This window comes from Cardiocondyla obscurior, linkage group LG05 (assembly GCF_019399895.1).
Source record: "Cardiocondyla obscurior isolate alpha-2009 linkage group LG05, Cobs3.1, whole genome shotgun sequence".
NCBI lineage: Eukaryota > Metazoa > Arthropoda > Insecta > Hymenoptera > Formicidae > Cardiocondyla > Cardiocondyla obscurior.
Window position 1 is genome coordinate 1,464,735 of NC_091868.1, and position 19,417 is coordinate 1,484,151.

A 19,417-nucleotide genomic window follows, 5' to 3' on the forward strand; every position below is an offset into this window, starting at 1 on the left:
AGCTCTCCTTTTCATATTTTATCTACATCTCTTCATTCGCTTTCTCGTCCTCCTTTTCTTCTTGCTTTTCGAAGCCGTCAAGAGGAATTTCTATGACATAACGCACACTCCAATACGTCTCGTCGTCAATCAAATGCCGCCGACGGATTCTAGTGCTTTCGAGATATAATAATACGTCCGTCGATCTATCGTCTGTGTCACGGCTGAAGTACGACATGAAATGAGAGCTATGGAAGTCTATGGAAATTCTGCGCGCCCGTTGATCTTGCTACGGTTCAATATTATGTTTTACATCACTTTCAATTGTGCTTGCTCTCAAGCTTTAAGGAAGTACATTAATCAGTAAATTACACCTGGATGTTTCTCGCGTAGCTCTTAATATTCGTAATTTTCTATCGTACTTCGCGTACCGCGCGGACAATTGTTTTCTAACGAACGGCTAAGTGCGTATACACTTGGCGAGCGAGCACCGAACAAACACAGCGACCGCGCACATTTCTTAACGTGTGTTTTTGATATGTTATTTTTTTAGCGACTGATTTATTTGGAAATGTGTTTGTTCACTAAATGTATACACGTCTTTATAGCTAAACGAAAGCATGTAAAATTGAAAAAAGTCTTGATCTTATTTTTTTTTTTTTTTTTTGCAATTCTTTGGAATTGAACGAAGCTATTTTAGAGGGTGGACGAGAATTGGGAAAAGAACGAGCGTGTATAGAAATAGAAGACGCGAAGTCAAAATGAAGGGGATAAAAGCGACGAGTAAGGGTGACGAGAGGGATATGTGTGCGGTGCACATCCCTCTACGACGGATTTCTATATATGTATATGGAACGGTACATATATATGTACATATATATAATGTCGGGTCCGTTTTCTCTCTCTTTCTCTCCCCGATATATACGTATTGCAGCAGCAATTAAGTTTTACGGACGTGCATCCGGAGAGAGACGCCTGTTTCGAACGCGTTGAGTGCCAGTCGTAAAGCCGGCTAGAGGGGCAACTGCAGCCTGTTTATCCCTTTTCCCTTTTACAGCACGCCGAGATACGCGGGCATCTGGGATGGATTCGGTACGTCGGAAATTGACGGAAATACGGATGATTTTAGTCAACGGCGAGTTATACGAGCAGAAATGAAATGAAATTGTGTTGCTAGTCAAAGAAATTAAAGAAAAAAAAATTTTCAGATATAACTCTGAGAAGTACGTATTTGTTAAGTGTTTTAATAATTCGTATTATTTGCTGAAAAGAAAAAGAAAAGAACTTAAAGGGATAATAAGCGGAGAAAGAATAATAGACTCACTTAGAAAAATATAATCGCGAGTAACGGTACTACCTCATTGTTCCTTTTATTATACAATTATTTCATTTTCTGTTCTTAAATCAGCCAACGTTTACAAGGAGAAATTAATGTCGCTTTAAACTGCTTACCGGGATAAATAATGGAGGGCATTCTCAAACCTTAAACTCAATTATTTGGCCTTGCGCGAGGACTTATTTTTATTCGCGCATACTTTATATTCCGTGGGAAAGGATTTGTCGCAAGTGGAATCCGTTCTCAGATGCCGTTCTCTCGGCGTGAATTGCGTGTGACTAATCGGACACGTCGGCGTTTTGCAAAAACTACCGCGCGGGCGATGAGATTTTAGCGCTGGGATCCGGTTCGCGATCGCGCCACGGCGTGACTCTCCTTTTTCGCGAACGCTGTCTCGGAAAGGCAAACAGCCGAGTTGCCTGATCGATCCTCGGACCGAAAGCGACTATAGGATTCCTAGTTAATTGCGCGCTCTAACACCTGTTAATAGGACTGACAATGGGGCTGTCAGGTATTTTGTGCTCGTGAGGTAAGCAGGGTCGTTGGCGCGGTGAGAGGTGGTTCAGCAGACGGTGGTGGCAGGGTGCATACACGACGAGAGGGAGAATGCTGCCTAGAGAAACAGCGGGCGAAGCACATAGGTAAAAGAGAGGCGAGAGAGAGAGAGAGAGAGAAAGGAAACGAGAGAATGAGGGAATGAGATAAATACGAGCAGCGGGGGAGGTAGAAAGAGGAGAGGAGATAGTTGATGCAGGTGGAGAGTTGCAATCTGTTCCCGATGGCTCCCGTACCGAGCTCTGCGGTTACCACTTTACAGTCCCCTCGCTTGTAAACCCACCCTATCCTCCGTCGCTCTTCACCCTCGCGATATCTCTCCGATCCTCGGCTCGGTCCGGCCACCGTTTCTCTCCCACCCTCGAACCTATCAACGTCAGCAACCTCATCTGCTCACCTGTCCGCAAGACATTAACCGAATTCAACGTTTGGTTTCCGCTTATACTCGCCCACGCATTTACACACTTACGCGTCGTATGCATTTATACGTCGCTGCCGATTAATCATCGCGATGCGCTCGAAAACGTTCGATTTTTCCCGCGCGAACCCAAAGCGAGTTGTAAAAAGCGCGCGAGAAAACCGAGGCCGGCGAGGAATGCCGGTTAAACGAGGTGATTACCACTTTAGACATCCCGGCGATGTAATCTCTCATTAAATTTTTCTTCAAGGAAAAACGATTCGGATATAACACGTCGTTCATTTCGTCCGAGATAAATTTCTCGCTCGAGTCATTACGTTCAACGAAACACTTAAACCGTTGGAAAACGAGCCGCGGAACAAGAGATGGGAACGAAAATTTAGATTAACGTCAACGATATTTATCGTACTATTTCTCCGCTTTCTCCACGGACCGCCGCTTGTTTGAGACTGTCGATAAGCATCGTTCCTAGGTTTAAAAAATAAAGAAGAATAAAAGATTTAAAAGGAAATAAAAAGATATGTGCTGCACGGTGATTGCAGTTTCGGTTTTCAGCGTGTTCGGTCTCACCGCGCGGCTCGGCTTGCTCGATTGCTCGCTGATCGTAAAATTACAGCGCGATTGTAAAAACACAAACGCGGGTTTTGCGTGACGCTTTGATATAATAACGGGTTCACCAGAAGGCTGATTGAAAAACCGATCGCGCGACGTGGACATTAACGAAACGTAACGCCGGCGTGTATTTTCACTGCGTTCAATATGGACGTCTATGGTTCCGTTTAGAGATCGTTACAGGGACGCCTCGTATATCACCGGATTACTATAATTTCGAGCAGTAGCGATGGACTTTTACGGCCATTTCTCGGTCGAGGCCCAGGCACATGGGTATCCCGTCTTTTACGGCCGCGCGCGAATACGTTTACGCGACTGACGCTACATCGGGGATTGAACAGATAAAGTGCAAGGAGATTTGGAATATCGATTGGAATATCGCGAATTTCGGCATCTGGAGAATGTCGGCCGCATATTTTTCATTTAAAAAACCACACAGTTCCGGGCCGCGCGATTTAATTAATTTTTATTTGCAGTCGTGAATTTACGGCCATGACCTATTGGTAGTATTTAATATTCAAGGTTTTGGGAATAAAAAAATGATTTGAATACGAGCATTTAAATTCAAGGCTTACGCCGTGTATCAATTTGGAAATGATGTGCAAACGTGAGGTCAGATTCACATTTCATCAGCATACCTGAATTCTGAATTATGCGAGCCGATTTTAGCTGCTATTTGCAATTCACGAAAATGCGGAAGAAGTCCGTAATATTACCGCACGAAAAGATGTTCACGCTTATGTTTTTGCATCTTTCGTAATTTGCGCCGGGCTCGATTTTCTCCCTGTTTTTATCTCTCACGATTTCCCATAAACTGTTACTTGAACGAGATCGTTTTGCATTTTACTTTTGCTTGTTGCTCGTGCTGTAATTTTAGACACGTAGCTGTGGAACAGTTTTTCGAAAATTATAATATTCAGCGAATAATAAAAGTGTTACTTTTCCAAGAAAGATTTCCCTGTTGCGAAACGTCGGTAAAACAAATGATATTCGCTTCGTCACGTTAGACTCGATGTCACTGGAACGTAGTCTTAAAAAAAAATAAAAAAAAAAAGAAGTTTTACTTTTCCGCAATTTATTTGCGTCACGTTTCCGCTATCGATTTATTGATTATCATTCTCTTCGTCGATTTCGTTCAAGCTTCACGTTTATTCGCCTAAATCGACCGAATAAGAAGACGAAAATTGTTTCGCCGCAATTCATCGGGGCCGTCTCTTTGCCCCCAGGGGTTGCGGCCGATCGTAACCCGTTTGGGAGGAGATCTCGAGGCTCAGACTCTCGATCATCCATGGATCGTCCCTATCGCCGCCGCGTTCGCCGTAAATACGCGCTTGCATCCGAACGACGCGCCCGTCCTCGCCGTTATTTGCCCGTTGCCGATTGGCCGGCGTCGTATATGGCGTGCCTCCTTTACGAGCCGCGGTAAAATTTTCTACGCTACAAAGTTATGAATTCGTTGCGGCGAACACCATCATCGCCGTCGCTACCACCACGTCTTCGTCGCGCCATCCGCCGCCCTCTTATTCTTCTTTTTCTGTACCATTTCTTCGGGGCTTCCCTCCCTTGTTTCGCCCGTTTCCACGCTTTGCGACGTCGTCGCCCCGTTTGACGACTACATCGCGCTTTACGACATGCGATATCCTTTATCCGAAATATTATGCCCGCAGAACCCGGCCTTCCTCTCCTCGTACCGTGTCGACGGGCTACGGATATACGCGCGCACACGCCCCGGAATCGTATTGAATTTCTAGCGAACTTTAATTTTGCCGCAAACTAGTCGATATCCGTGAAAAATCGACCGTAAGGAGTGGCAGACTCGTTTGCTTTGCCGTGTCGAACGCAGAAAACTTGTCGAAATTTTCAGAAAAGATAAGTATCGCGATGTTTGAGCGCACTCTGACGAGAGTGGCGCGGTGAAAAGATAAAAATGCGAATAATAATCACGGCACTTCGCGTCGCGTGCAGCCGCACAGTGTTCTCGCCCCGCGATGTTTCGCGTGCTCGAAATACATTCTTTTAAGGCGCGGAAATACGGGAGAGCACGCGTTTACCTGCTAAACGGTAATAAAAAATTAATTCTCTCTCTCTTTTTTTTTTTTTTTTAGCCGCCGTCGAACTTTTAATGCACGCTACGTGATTTCCGGGAATACCAGCATCCCGCTATCTCCTGCGATCTCATATAAATTTGTATTTATGCTGAGTGACCGGAAAGTCACGCGCGGTTCACATTTAAATCGTCCCGGAATAATTAATTCTGATTCGACAGCAATGAAAAATGTACGCGAAGTGCCGACGAGCGTGTGCACGTTTTATGCAATTAATTAATTCAGTTGGAAAGGAGATACGTCCTAGCGAGGCGTATTTTGCGTGCTCGCGCGCGACATTTCGCCGGAGCAAATACGTTTTCAACAGCTGTCGGTATATGTAAAAGCACGCTGTCCGTTGACGGAAAAATGTATATAACTCTGGTGATACCTAAAATCGGAACAAATATCTATCACGGGAATTCGTTGCACTTTCACACGCGGCGACGGCGTAGGTCCGCAGTTGAAAGCGAGTACAGAAGCGCAGTATATAAATTTAAAAAAAAAAAATAAAAAAAAAGGGAAAAAGAAATGAACAAAAAAAGAAAAAGACACGAACACGTTTTTCCATTTTTCTGCCGGCGATATACAGATAATTATGACAAATGATCGCCAGCGCGCGTTAACTCCACTACAATAGGCCGGACACGGCGAGAGCAATTAATATTAATGGTATATAACAGGCGGCGCAGCAAATATTAGGCATGACTGTTAAAAGCTTGTTTATATTTATCTGCAATTTTCTAATGGATCTCTCGGCGTTTGTCCTCCGTTAATAGCCTTTGTCCGAATCTATGCGGAACTGCGTTTACGAAGTTTGCATAACTCAGAATTCTGATACTTGCGAATCGATTTATCTATTTTCGTTCAGTCTTCATTCGTGCGAATGCAATCTGAAAAATCGCTTTAGGAATTAAGTCTCTTATCGGATTTTTCGAAAAGCGTTTCGCGTAATCTCTCAAGTTGGATCGAGTGAAGGGCGAGAAAGTCATGTCGCTGGTAATCGCGTTGATCGGATGGGCCAAGATTAAATTCTCACAGAAACCGGTCGCAACGTTACCCTGCCGTGACGATTGCACCTTTTCGTCATATCCCGCCGCAGCTTTTTCAATATCCCGGCACAAGGCCTTGCCCGTCTTTTAATTTTTTTTTTTTTCGACTATCTTATTTATTACTGTCTGTATCCGTTTTACTTAATACGAGAGGCTGTGATCCGTGCCGCGGAACAAATCTCCACTTTCGCGACTCGCGACAATCGTTATTCATTATTGATAAAGTCACGTTAGAATTACGTACTCATTATCGCACCTCGGTTTCATTTCTCGCATCGCGCACTAGCGTCATCGTTCGTTGCGCGCGATCGAAGCGAAAGTACACACCTTTGATCGCGTATCCGTTTCCACTTGAGAAACTTAAGACATCGTTGTCGCTAAATTTCCGAATCCCATACGCGGCTCGCGATCTTAGAGTCTTTAGTTCTAATCTCTATTTTCTTCAGATCTCACTTTCTAAATTTCTAAAAATGAAAAATTAAATCGCCGAAATCTTCACGTTATTGCGCGAATAATTTTTTTTTTTTTTTTCTTAATATGCGAGGGAGTTCTCCTTGGTTTCTATAAATATTAAGGAACGGATATGGTGTACGCCGGAACTGCGACGGAGCGAAAGGAGCAACGCCGGGCAAGGAGTGAGCGCGTCACCAAGTTACTAAGTAAACTTTGATAGAGTTACTTGGATGCTGGGAAAATATATTTGTCCGGATATCAATATCGTGCGCTCTCACAAACGCCGGCAAGTAGTACAGCTTTTACCAGCGAATGACGGTTCGTTATTGCGCCGCTCGTCGAGAGTAATACTCGGAGAGACTCGTCGCGTTTGCCATTCGTCGTAATAAATATGATGTCAACGATTTCCTCCCCGGGCTTTTCCGAGGCCTCGAACGTCGTGGAAAAGGTGGGTGGAGGAGCGACGCTTAGAAAGGCATAAAAATCGTTACCGCGGTGTCCGGCGCGAATAATTTTCTAATTAACCGGCAGCGATCTGACGGGGGGTGGGGAGCTTCGCTTGATTAATACCGATCAGTAGTGACACACGGTGAAACGAGTTTAATCTTCCTGTCGATGACTGGCGGGAACGTCGCTGACACTCCGGATCATCGAGCTTTAACTTTCGCGACGAGCGCCGATCTCGCGTCAGGCGTAAATAATCCTTTCGCGTAGTAATTGAATCGGTCATTCCGAAAGCGAGATAAGCCTCGGAGATTGAAATATCATTCAGATAAAAGCCGAAACCATTATTCTCGAATAAACGGTGTCTAGACAGCGGCGTGCGCTACCAGATGTTTCGTGTGGATTTCCGTGGTTAATTAATTCGACGTAAAAAAAAAGGAAGAAGAAAAAAAAAAGGGATGGCAATACGTACACTTGCATTTTTCCCTCGCGCGCCCATAAATCGAACAGGTGTATCACGTCGAGTATTTATAGGTAAATTTATGGAAGCGGCGACGATCGTTTCGCAGCATCGTTCGCAAGTGTAATGTATTACATTCTCACTGACAATAATTTTTACGGCGGTAATCGGCGGGCCGTTTATCCGTTGACTAATAGCGCGGCAATGTTTCCGCGTAGAGCACTCTCCGATAACTATCGTTCCCGGTTTCCACCTTCATAGCTATTGATCGCTCACCGTCCAGGAATTCTCTTTATTAACGAGCACGTCCGCGCGAGCCCTATCGCGAAACCGGACGTGTATATCGAGCCGCAGTGCGCCGAACGGATTCCTCGTTCGGCTAATACTTCCCAGCAGGAAGTTGTAAGAGAAACGTAATTTCGATAAAACAGGAATGCGCGAAATTTGCATGCAGGAAAGCCACTTCCGCGCGGCACGACTCGCGGCCTCGGTCGACGTGGGAATGCGAGCACGCCAGGGGAGATTGTTTTCTCCCGGCTGTTTTATTCCACTTAATCCTCGCGTAACAATAGGCTGAAAATTTCACATCGGCTTCGACCTGTCGTTCCGCGTATTTTCGAACTTCCGATGAGCGACGGCGACGCGGAAGATTTTAACTCTTTTTTTTTTTTTTTTTTTTTTTTTTTTTCCTCCCGTGGTGTCGATTAATGTTCTCGCGCGGTGGCCTGTGCCGAGGTGTTTCCCAAGTCTTAAGCGCGCTTTAAAAGATGCTCTCTCGACCGGAGTGAGGTAAACCTCTTGTTCACGAGAGACGGGTAATTCGATCGGCGCCGTGTTAAATTTTATTCTCGCAGCCTGATTACAAGTGATTAAGCCGACCTAACATCGGCTCCGCACGAGGCCGTATGTGGGCCATAGAGATTGCTCGTTTGATTCGAGCCACGTTCATGTCAGCGGCGCGCCTACACCGCCTTTACATCGCCCTTCGCGATTGTGCGTCAGCGGCGAGTATCCCGGATGCTGGATCGCGCACGGATATATCAAACGCCGCTCCTACCTGATCGTCATAAAAATTTATACGCCATCGTCCGCGGCCGTAAATTATATTACCGAATGCGCGCCGTCGGCTGCCTATTTCTCTGCATCATCCTCCATACTCTCTGCAGCTCGTATCTGCTTTCGTTCTACCGCGTCGGAGTAACGGAGAAATTTCCATTAAGCGCATAAAACCGATTCCGTGAGAATAAGGTGTACAACGGTACGAAATATTCGATTCCCGAGTCGCTCTTCGCACGTTGCCGCGACTCGCACGATTGCCTTACTCGCAACGGCGTTTACGCAAATTCCGCCGCGCTAAAGCGGCCAATATAGCGAAATAGTCGTGACGCCGAATTGGGTTGCGTTAATTACAACGGGGATTCCGTGCTGTTCGAGCTCAGCCGGGCAGGTGAAACCAACCGAGAGTATCAGTTCGCGTTACAAATCATCAAGGGGCATTTGGGAACCGCGACGGTTGAAAACCAAAGGGGTGGTGATGGCGCGCGGAGACGAGGGCGCGAAGAATCGCGGAAATAAAAATGCAAAGGGGAATAGAAATTGCAACGCGCGTTGCCATGCAGAAAATGTGGTTCGCTGAAGGAGACGTTTCTCCCGACGTCGACGGTAACGCGCGGGGGCGGCGAACGTGTGCGGCAAACTCGCGCGCGGCAGACGCGAACTTGTGTACGGATAATAACACGTCCCGCAATTGCCGCGCGAAACCTTATATGCAGCGGAAATACGAACCGGGGGTCGGGATATAGGGAGGGAAAAACCTCCAGCGAGTCGCGCAATTTCGATCTTCGCCGAACACGTCGCTTTACACGTACTTCCTCCCCCTTTTCCCCCTTCCCCATTCAATGCATTATGCTTGTTATTTTGTGGAGCCGTCAGCTCGTCGCGTTTTCCACGCTCGCCGGCTCGCTTGTGAAACGTCGAAACATTCGGTGCGGTACCCGGAGAACGATCGAAGAAATAGCGGCATTGTTAAAAAAAAAAAATAATAAAAATTCACATGTACGTCGGCCGAAAGAAAGTGATTCCCGCATTTTATTATCAATTAAATGGGTCACGTCGCCTCGCTTCTTTTCCCAAAGTGCAAAAAGCGGGCGAGGGACGGTGGTGGTTGCAGCAATTCGGGAGATTGATAGGGTTGACGTAATCGGTTCTTTAAATCTCGCGAGGACGGCCGGGAGAGTGTCTGCGGTGGCGCGGTGAATAAAAATAAAATTTACGATACCCGCGGAACGCACGATAGAAGTCATTGCGACGTGGCGTTAACGAGGATTTCCCACGTATGGGCGCGGGAGGATGGGGGGGGGGGATTTCCCGCGCGCTTCACGTCCCGCCGACACGCGAGCGAAATTGGCGTGTGCCCCGTCGCGATCTCCGAGATATCGCATGCGCTGCCTTTTGTCTCGGCGTAGTACAAATCGCACGCGACGCGTTCTTCGTCGAGGAACGGGTGACCCGCCTCCAACACCCTTTCCTTTTTTCCTGTTTTTTTTTTTTTTCTCTTTTTTTCTCATCGTTTTTTCTGTTATTCATTGTTAACGCATGCCAGAGCAACTCGACGGGCGGCAGGCGACCTCGCCGGACTTCGCGGCAGAAAACCCGCGACACGCGCGCGCGTATCCCGATATTTCGCCGCCGACGTGAGAAACTTGTTGCGAATACAAATTACTACTTGTCGTGCGGGATTGGAGCCGTGGCCCCCGGCGTAGCTAATAAACTTTCGCGCGCGATACGTCTCTCGTCCAGATCTCTTCCGTTTGTTCCGGGTATATAACCAAGAGCGCGAAAGCTGTGTGCGGTATGATTGTGTTTGTTAGGAGTTTCAGATCGCGTCGTCAAACGAAACGGAAAGCTCACGTATGTTTTATTGTATATCCCAGATAGTTTTCCCGTTTTTTTTTTTTTTTTTTTTGCAATAGGGTTGTTATACTTTCTGAACCTCAAAGCCCCAACCTAAAGTAGTGAATACTACTTTTTCGAATTATATATTCGTAAATGTTATACCTAGAACGCTCAGTGAGTTCTAAAATCGAGCTCCATCGACGAATTAACGGATTCGATTTCACTCGTCCTCCGTGTACTCGGCTGTTCCACCGTAAGTGCGAACTCTGGCGGGCCCCGAATTAACGTCGTTAAATTTTACGATTGCCTCGTCGGCGGAAACCGATTCCGTTGTAAGGAGAAAAACGACCGAAGCCAGCACGTAACACGATGAAACACCGTCGCAGAGTTTCACGATCGAGGGAAAGAGAGAGAGAGAAATAAAAAGAGAGAAAACGTTTAGATAGACGTATGTATGCACATACATACATGTGAGGGCCGGGTCTTTTCTGCAGCGAAGTCGGGAAGAAACGCGGGACCGAGAAACGCGCGGTGGAGTCTTTCTGAAGACCTTTGTCAGCGTTTGCCGTACGAGCGGTCGTAAGAATCTTTGGCTCACGTATCGTATTTACAATACCATCGGTATCGACCGATTTAATGGATACTCTCGAGCGCATCGATATCGCCGTTGATACCACGTCACGAGCGACTGCGGTGCTCAACGAGCAGCGGGGGATTTCTGGTTTAAGCACGTTGAAAAATTCATCGGTAATCCGCCGTCGTTCTGTCGACGTTTGATTCCCCACAAAGGATACATACGCCCCTCGAAAGATATCGCGGTGACGCGAAATCCAAAGAAATCTTTTTCCTATTCGCATTAACTGATATTACAGGATTTTGTATCGCCAAGCGGCAAACATTCGTGCCCGTATTTCAAAGAGACTTAAAGACCACGATGAATGATTTCGAAGATTCGCAAAATCTACTGTTTACGTAATCTCCCGTCTAGACTTCCGCATAAATATTCCATTTTCTTGATTCGTCCATTTGTGGATTTATTTCTACGACTTCGGCAAACTTTCAAAATTAACTGTTGGCGCCGGCAAGCCCCCGCGTACCTACTTCATTTAATTTGTAGTTACTCCGAGATGTACTATTCGCATCGAAAGGAGAGGGGTCTATCTTTCGCGCCCGCTTATTCACGTCGGACCTTTTGAACGGGCTAATTTACGGATCTTTAATATAGATAAGAGTTAACGCGGGACGAGGCTGCAAATCTAGATCCTCACGCTGAAAGTTATCCCTCCGCTCGTCACGTTAAGATTCTCGCCGTTTGGTGTTTTGAGCGGCGTTAACATTTCGTGGGATTTCCAGCGATCCGATCAGAACGTACGTCACGTTAACCATCGCAACGGATAACGCTTTTAGGATTTGAATCCGACGAAATCAATTTTCGTCCCAAGTCTCGCTCGCGTGCGAACGCGAGCTGGATTACGCGCTCAGCCGATAATTAATCGTAGTATAGTCGGGCGACAGAACGATTAGCGTGATGCGTGCGCAACGGTAATATTCAAATCTGCTCGTCGTATGCGCAACAATGCTGCGGAATTCCGTCTATATTTGCCGGGATTAAGTACCGCTGGGTTGGGACAGCAGTCGGATGATAGCAACGACCGGGATTTCGAGCCATCGGCCCGATGATGTTTGTACAGGCGCACGTACGATTACGCCCGCCTGTTACAATCGACGGCAAAACCGGGGGAGGGTTTTTTTTTTTTTTTCTCTCCCGCTGACCTGTGTGCCGCGGTACGCGCTTTTCCCCGCGAATTAAAAATACCCGAGCGACGAATTAGTTTGCACTGCTGGGCTTTACCGCGAATTCGACATAATCCCATTTCGCGGTGTGGCGCTACCGCTATTCAACCGTCATGGATTTTGCGAGACGTCGCGTTCGGAACGGAAAGAAAATAGATAAAAAAATTTTTATTGGAAATTAGCGAGGTTCCGTAAACGAAGAGTATATAAAAAAAGAAAAAAAAACATTTGATTGGCCACCTGTTCTAGCTAGCATCTCTCATTTGCGAAAGGGGGCAAGGGTACGCGTTTTGGGAGGGGCTCCTGAATTTTTTGCTTCTACGGCAAACTTTTTATTCCTTCGACGGATTCGGCGTTGGTTAATTTTCTTGCCGTCGCAATTGCATTCTTCTCCAAGACATTCAGCCACTCGCGCACTTGCGATTCCAGTCATCGCTCCGCGGCGCGCGCTACAAGAGAACGAATTTACGCCGGGGATTTCTTTGCGCGTGCCTGCTCCGCGCCTCATTTGCATGCGGTTTAATGACTATCGTCTGTTGTTGCCGAACGCGGAATCGAAGTACGGATGGCGCGGTCTCGGGGCCGGGGAGAGGAACGCCGGGCGGTAGATGTGTCGGAGAATAATGAAATTCGCAGGGAAAATCTGTGAGGCCAACGTTTCGAACGTGACGCGGTCAGTCCCATCATTTTATGCAAATAAAAGCGGAGAACGCTTGATTTCCCCGTGGTGTTCCGACGCTGCCATCGCCACCGTCGTCGTCAACATTGGCGCCGTTGTCGACGTCGGCGACGGCGGCCAGGACGACGCCTGACACGAGCCGAGGTGTACGATGCCAGCCGAGCACTCACGGCACTCGCAGTTTCCTCGGGACAGATATATAGATGCCGCTAACCAGTTGCCCTCGATTCCCGACCAGATTCCCGGAGGGACCTCGGCACGTGTCAGGGAATGCGTGTTTACGCGGAGTATATTCTCCGCACCGAGCGACCGTGTATTCAGTACTGGGGTATAATTACATCCGAGAGATTTTCCCGAGTTGTTGATCGCAATATCGATAACGTTAGATTGTAAGATGTAATCGAAGTAATATCGTTATCTCTGATAATTATCGCTCATTTCATTATTATTAAATTATGCAACTTAGCTGTCTCAGGCAATTACTTTTATTCCTGTATTACGTCAATTATTCACACCGGTAACTCAAGTTTTTCGGCACCCGGACGTCGTATTGACACGTCGCGCCGTCAGTCGCGTTACAGTACCGTCACGCCGCGGAACAATCACATTGTCGCATTTCGGCCGTGCATTTTCCTCGCGAGACGACGGCCAAGTTCGCGGCGTCGATAGTTAGACTTTCGCGTCTGCGATGCGCCTACTGAAGCGCGAATTCACCGATTGGGGTAACTTCCTATAACTAAATCGGGGGCGGATCCGCGGGAGTTGGCGGTATCTTGTCGTACTCACCCAGGGAGAGCAGCGCGAGTTGGGCGCGATGAACATTGCCGAGTATCGTGCGCATTTCCCCGTCTTGCGTGCGTGCACGCCGTGTTGAGCGATGACACGCGGAGCGGACAGGTAGAAACGGGGCAACTACACCTGGCGTAACCGACGCGACGGAGACCACGCGGAAACTGACTCCTTTCGATGGCACACTGCCGGTAGTATCCTCGCCTTCGCGGAGCGGAACCGCGCGTACGTACGTTGACTCTTGCTTTTGCCTGCCGCGCGGTCGCCTTTCGCCGCGGTGGGAAGAAAGATAGCGGGGCCTCACGTTTGCACGCTCACGGCCAGTCCGATCCTCCAACGAGCGCGAGCACCGGGGAGGAGAAAGACCGGTCGACACGCTTCGGAGTCTCGAAAATAATTGCGATTAATTGACGCGATTATATGTTTTTTTTTTTTTGGGGAAAGTGAAGAGTGTCCCTTTTTTGCGCTCTCCTGCCTCAAATACCTCGGCATTTCAATTGGAAGAAATTAATACTACGGCTTAATAGGCCGAAAATACGCGGTTAAATTTATATCGTTAATCATAGGGGAATATCCGCAGAGTTTAGATCGGCGTTAATGCGTTCGATTTATCGCAGTCGTGAATTTTATTAATGACTCATCTTTCCGAATCTCGTTCGCACGTTGACTGAGATTGACGCGGCACGGCGTCGATCAGCTGACAGCCGGGTTGAGGCCCGAGCGTGCAAATACTCATTACGTTAAACGTACGAGATTTAACGTCCGCGTACGTTTTATTAGAGAAAGGCAGCGCGTGTAAGTGGCGTGCTTATAAAGGAGCCAAGTTCCCGTGTCTGTCTCTCGTAAAGGACGCGTAACGCGGAGTCGGGTCTACGATCGTTTAAGTTTCATTGCCTTTCGCGCGAAATATTAAGATAACGTCCGACGCACGAGCGCCTCGCGCGAGGCTGTCTCTTATTCTAGTCTGACAATGAGTCCCTCTACCCCTCCTTCCTCGTGCACGTCAACTTCGGTTTTATCGCCCCGCGTAAACTCTCGCAGGCATTAAGCGCGTTACCTCGTAAAGAAGCGTCGCGGGTGGATCGAAAGGAGAAATTGCGCGGCGCTCTGGCATAATTACGAGTAATTGTCTGTGTCTGATTAAGCTGATTACCTACCGAGGGAACTTTTTAGGCGGTTCACAAGCCAACCCCGCGCTTTCCATTAGGCCGATTACAATTATTTGCGCGATTATCGCGAGAGAGGAAGAGAGAGACGGGAGCATCTCGACGAAAGAGGAAGCGGGACTCGCCCAGTACGCCGAGTGCGCTAAGTAAGCGGCAAACGGAACAATTTGACGATCCCCGCGTTCTTAAAGCTTAAAGATTAGCAGCGAAGATTATTCTTGCACTTTTCCGAGTCTTTTACATCCGCGATGCCGCGTCCAACGCAGAAAAACTACGCACGAGCACGGGCACATAAGAGCGATATTTAAGAGAAACAGAAGGAGACGAGAGAGCTCGTACTCTGAACGCTACAATTAGACTTTCTTCGTAGAAAAGAGCCCCATTCTTTCGCGCCAGATCATTAAAACCGATGCGGAAGATGTCCCGTCGTAAATGCCGTTTCGCGAGTGCATTATAATACGGTAGCACGTACTATCTTGAAGGCGACTCTTTCTACCGCGAGCGCCGGATAATTGGGAGGGCGGTGGCACGAAAATTAGTCGGGAGGAAATAAGGGGAGAAAAAAAAAAAAGAAAGAAAACTGCGAACGAAATATGGGGCCAAAACGTTTCCTCGTAGGAGAAGGACAACAAATTCGCGGTCGCGGTTTCGCGCGATCAACAATTACCGCCGCGGTCCGTTATCGGCGATATTTTTTCAGGCGCGGCGCTCCCGGTAAAATTAAACAAAAATTTCCATCCGTAACGAAAGCACAAAATTCGCGGGCGGGCGCGCGGGCAGCGGTCGGTTTGGCCTCGACCGACAAAATTTCAGTTCTCTTCGAAAGAGTCGATTTGCGGCTGGCCTCGGCGTGGCTCCCGCAATTGCGGAAATCGTCACGAGCACATCACGCACTGGGAACAATTAAGCCGGTCTTATATAACTCCGTCGGAATTTCGGTGGTTTTCGCCGCGGCTACGTCGCCGTGAAAGTATTGCATAATGTCATCGTCGCGCGGCCGCGAGCTGCGAACGTAAGAAAATACAGCCGACCCGAGGGAAAATGCGGAGCACGGCCCCGGCCGGATCTGCATCGCGTCGCGTTTTTACGTCTCCCACGGATGAACGCCCGCCTCCCGCGAGATTCCGTCTGTCACGACGTTATAAGAAACCGTCGCGAGTTTACGCATAAACGTCTGTCCTCATCTTCAGCGGGTAACGCGCCGAGGATTAATTACATCTCGAGCAGCCGCGAGCGCTAAAACGTTGATTCCATAAACCGTAGGGAAAGGGGGGGGACGAGCAACGGGGGTGGCGAGGAAAAAAGGAGACCGTCTGGCGGGGCAAGTTTTTTAGGGACGATAATTGTACGCCATTAGGTAAGCTGTCCCGACGTGCGCACAATAATACGGACGATGTCGACGTAGCAATGTCGTCGTCGTCGTCGTCGGCGTGAAAACGCGAGGGAGAAAGAGAGTACTGTAGTTGAACCGAGCGATATCAGGTCTCATTGTTCCGCGACTTCGAGCTCTTTGTCTCTTCTGTTTCGAAATGCTAACGCGAGCGACTGGAGAAGGACGGGGAAAGCAACGACGAGCCACGGTCTCCCGACGACACTTGGAACTTGCCAGTTTACCAGTTGTCTGCGGCGACCCAGTCGTCGCGGCAAAAGGACGCGAGCGATGAATGCCGCGGTGCAACACGCGCGAGATCTTGTATTACGAAAGTCTCGGTTTACACGCCGCTACTTAACCCATTATCGCCCGTACCGTTTCGCGCGCTGAAATTCGAAACTTGCGAAAGAAAAAGAAAAAAAAAAAAAGAAAAATAAAAAATTGTTACGAAGCGACACTTCGAGAAACGAGATATGCACATTTGCGATTCAAGATCTTTACTTTGTAGCTTCTTTACGTAAAAATATTGCAAGGCACACTTTCCGAGGAATAACGAAAATATAATTCAGCTCCCTTTCTCTTTCTCTCTCTCCTCAATTTTATGTGTAAAATAACTAAAACGGGATAACGCAAAATCTATTTTAAAAAATTATTAGTATTTCTGCGACACGTGTATAGCTTCGAGAGCACGCTTACGTACATCCCGTACGATTCGGTTATCTTCGTACAACTGTTGCGCGCTTGTTACAATTTACTTTCATTATCACGGTACAATGTATCTCCGCGAGAGAACGCGAGATCGGAACGGCACGCGCTTGCAATTGCTTACGTCACGTCGACTTTTGTTTCAAGCAGCACGGCTTCCCACGTATAACCCTAGGCGAGGCTGCATCAAATTTTAACCTCTCGTTGTACTCCGTCAACTCCGCCGTTTCCACTGTCTTCGCGATTTGCGCGCGCGAGGAAAACATTTTACCGACTTTCTCCGGCGTTTCACAAAAGACGGCTACGTTATATCGAGGTATATAGACTCCCCCCCTGCCTTCCCCCCCCCCCTTCTTTCGCTTTAACGCACCGCGCACCGTTAATTTGGCCCGTGTCGCCGAGAGTGTTCTCTCTCGTTTTAGAAGAACAATAACGAATTGAACGCCTGAGCCCGAGCGCAGCACTTTATTCCTTCCTTCGCGCGTTAATCAAGTATTCTCGTTAGGTACAAAATACATTCGTAATCAATTCATCGCGCGCATCGCAGCGTGCTTTATTGCACGGTCTTTATTACCGCTAGAAAAATTACCTTCTTATCTCTCTTAATCATTCGCATCGTCGGTTGGACTACTAACTTTTGCGAATTTTCCGGTCTGCGCCGCGTATTTTATAACGCCCGTAAAACCGTAAGAAAAATATCTTGAATGTGTACGCGCGATCGAGAACGCCAAGTATATTACATGAAGCTTGAAGCTGCATTTAATTATCTTAATTGAGAAATGCAATGTCGATACGTGAAAGGCGACCCGTATTCACACGTGTGGACACAGCTGCTTCAAGTTCAAGATCGAATTACGCTGCTAGCTAAACAGCCTATCGCCCGAGGCGTCAAAACAGGTTTAGCTTACCCTAATTGTTATCTCAGGATTCTGTAACACATCGGTTTTCTCTAACGTACCTCGGCCAGTTTACTCTTACGTTTCCGCAGCACTTGCGCCGAGATTCACTCGAGACCACTGTTAATTTTAATCCGAGCCCTTCCATTCACGAAAAATTACGAGAAAATCGTAAGTAATCTCGGAGTGATTAAGAACGCGGTCTGTCGTTAGTGGCTTATTTATAGTATCGCGAAGCTGCATCCGCGTTTCTCGCTCATCGTAACGCTTCTCCGATATGAACTCGAGCATAACAAAACGACCGCTTGAAACTTCCTGCATACGATACTTTCGCGCACGGCAGAATCGACGACAGTTCCGATTACGTTGGATGCGATCCAAATCATATTTAACTTCGTCGCGTTCCCTTTCTCTTACGTTTACGCGAACGTTCAACAGATTTATCAGTTTATCATCGTAAATACTAATAAAATTAATGGTGCCTTGACGAGTTAGTGATCATTTTTTTTCATTTTTTTTTATATATTAATACTGGAACAAACCTTGCGCGTCCCAATTAATATTCATCTCGATATTATTAATACATATATAATAGAAAATGTGCTTTTTTTGGCATTTTTCTCTGATAACGCGAATGTATTTCTGTTTTTAAAAAGAGATGTTACAGATATCTGTATGTTTCCGCTTTTATACGACGTTGATTTGTTCTCTCGTTTGGCACACTTTTTGCCACGAGAGTGGACGTTTTATTTTTATTATATTTTAAATAAAAAAAAATGTTTTTTCCCTATGCAAGCGCTAAATAATTTAAGAAAAATCATGCAACTCACCGGTCGATGCGCAGCAGCAGAGTTGATGATGCAGCATGTGACTGTAACAGAAAATTAAAAAATATTAATTGTAGAGATGTTGAAAATATTAAAAAAAAAAACTTAAAATACTTAAAAAAAAAACTTAAAATAATACTTAAAAAATGCCCGAATATTTCACGGAATTCGCGGAGTGATCAATGAACCGGTTGCGGTTCGTATAATTATTCAATAGAATAAACTATGCGCTTACTTCTATAGGATTCTTGCCATTAATTTCTTTTAGATAGGATTTTAAGCACTGTCATTTCGAATTATATGTACTACATTGTTTTTTTTTAATTTTTTTTTTTTCTTTATATAGCAAAGAACCCTCTGTATTTTTAAGACGAAATTATTTAATTAAAACATCTGTTTTTACGCAATTAAAATACTTTAGAAAGTACGCTGTCGAGACTTTAATCGAGGTACTGTCAAACTAATTTTTTGCATGTTCTAAAAGAGAGAAAAAAAAGAAAAAAAAAAGAGGAGTCAATTGCGTTCATTATAATATTCATAGCGTTGCTTTCACAAGCACCCGAGCTCCAATTATTTCGGTTTCAAGGCTAGTGCGAGTCCTACGTCTATCACGTAATCAGCAACCGAGTCCATCATCACTTTCTACTCACAGTGAGATGTTTGACAAACCGCGCGCGTCCTGAACGACGTCTATATATTTATCGCTCTCAATACCGCTTATATTTTTTTTTTTAGACGGTTGTACACAAAAAGCCGAAAGATAACGCTTACGAAATGAGTATCTATCGACTTTTCTAACGAACCGGATGCAGTCTAATTCGGCCGACGAACGGCGAAGACATCGCTCGCATTTTTATCGAATTTTTTTCACCGGACGGGCAGGGCTTTAATTGAATTCATG

At 46.6% G+C, this 19,417-nt stretch overlaps 2 protein-coding genes across 5 annotated transcripts in view; one reads left to right on the forward strand and one right to left on the reverse strand.

Annotated features, from left to right (window-relative positions):
• The window catches only part of Qin (tudor domain-containing protein qin), a 139,428-nt gene that overhangs the window by 20,616 nt on the left and 99,395 nt on the right, over window positions 1-19,417 (forward strand). The window lies entirely within an intron of this gene.
• The window catches only part of LOC139102985 (uncharacterized), a 52,223-nt gene that overhangs the window by 17,079 nt on the left and 15,727 nt on the right, over window positions 1-19,417 (reverse strand). For 2 of the 3 annotated variants that reach the window (XM_070657254.1, XM_070657252.1), the window contains one exon: window positions 18,520-18,560. In XM_070657254.1, coding sequence (XP_070513355.1) covers window positions 18,520-18,556 — 37 coding nt within the window. In that variant the 5' untranslated portion in view covers window positions 18,557-18,560. Of the gene's footprint in view, window positions 1-13,547; window positions 14,237-18,519; window positions 18,561-19,417 lie in introns of those variants that run through there. The other variant, XM_070657253.1, reaches the window with a different exon arrangement.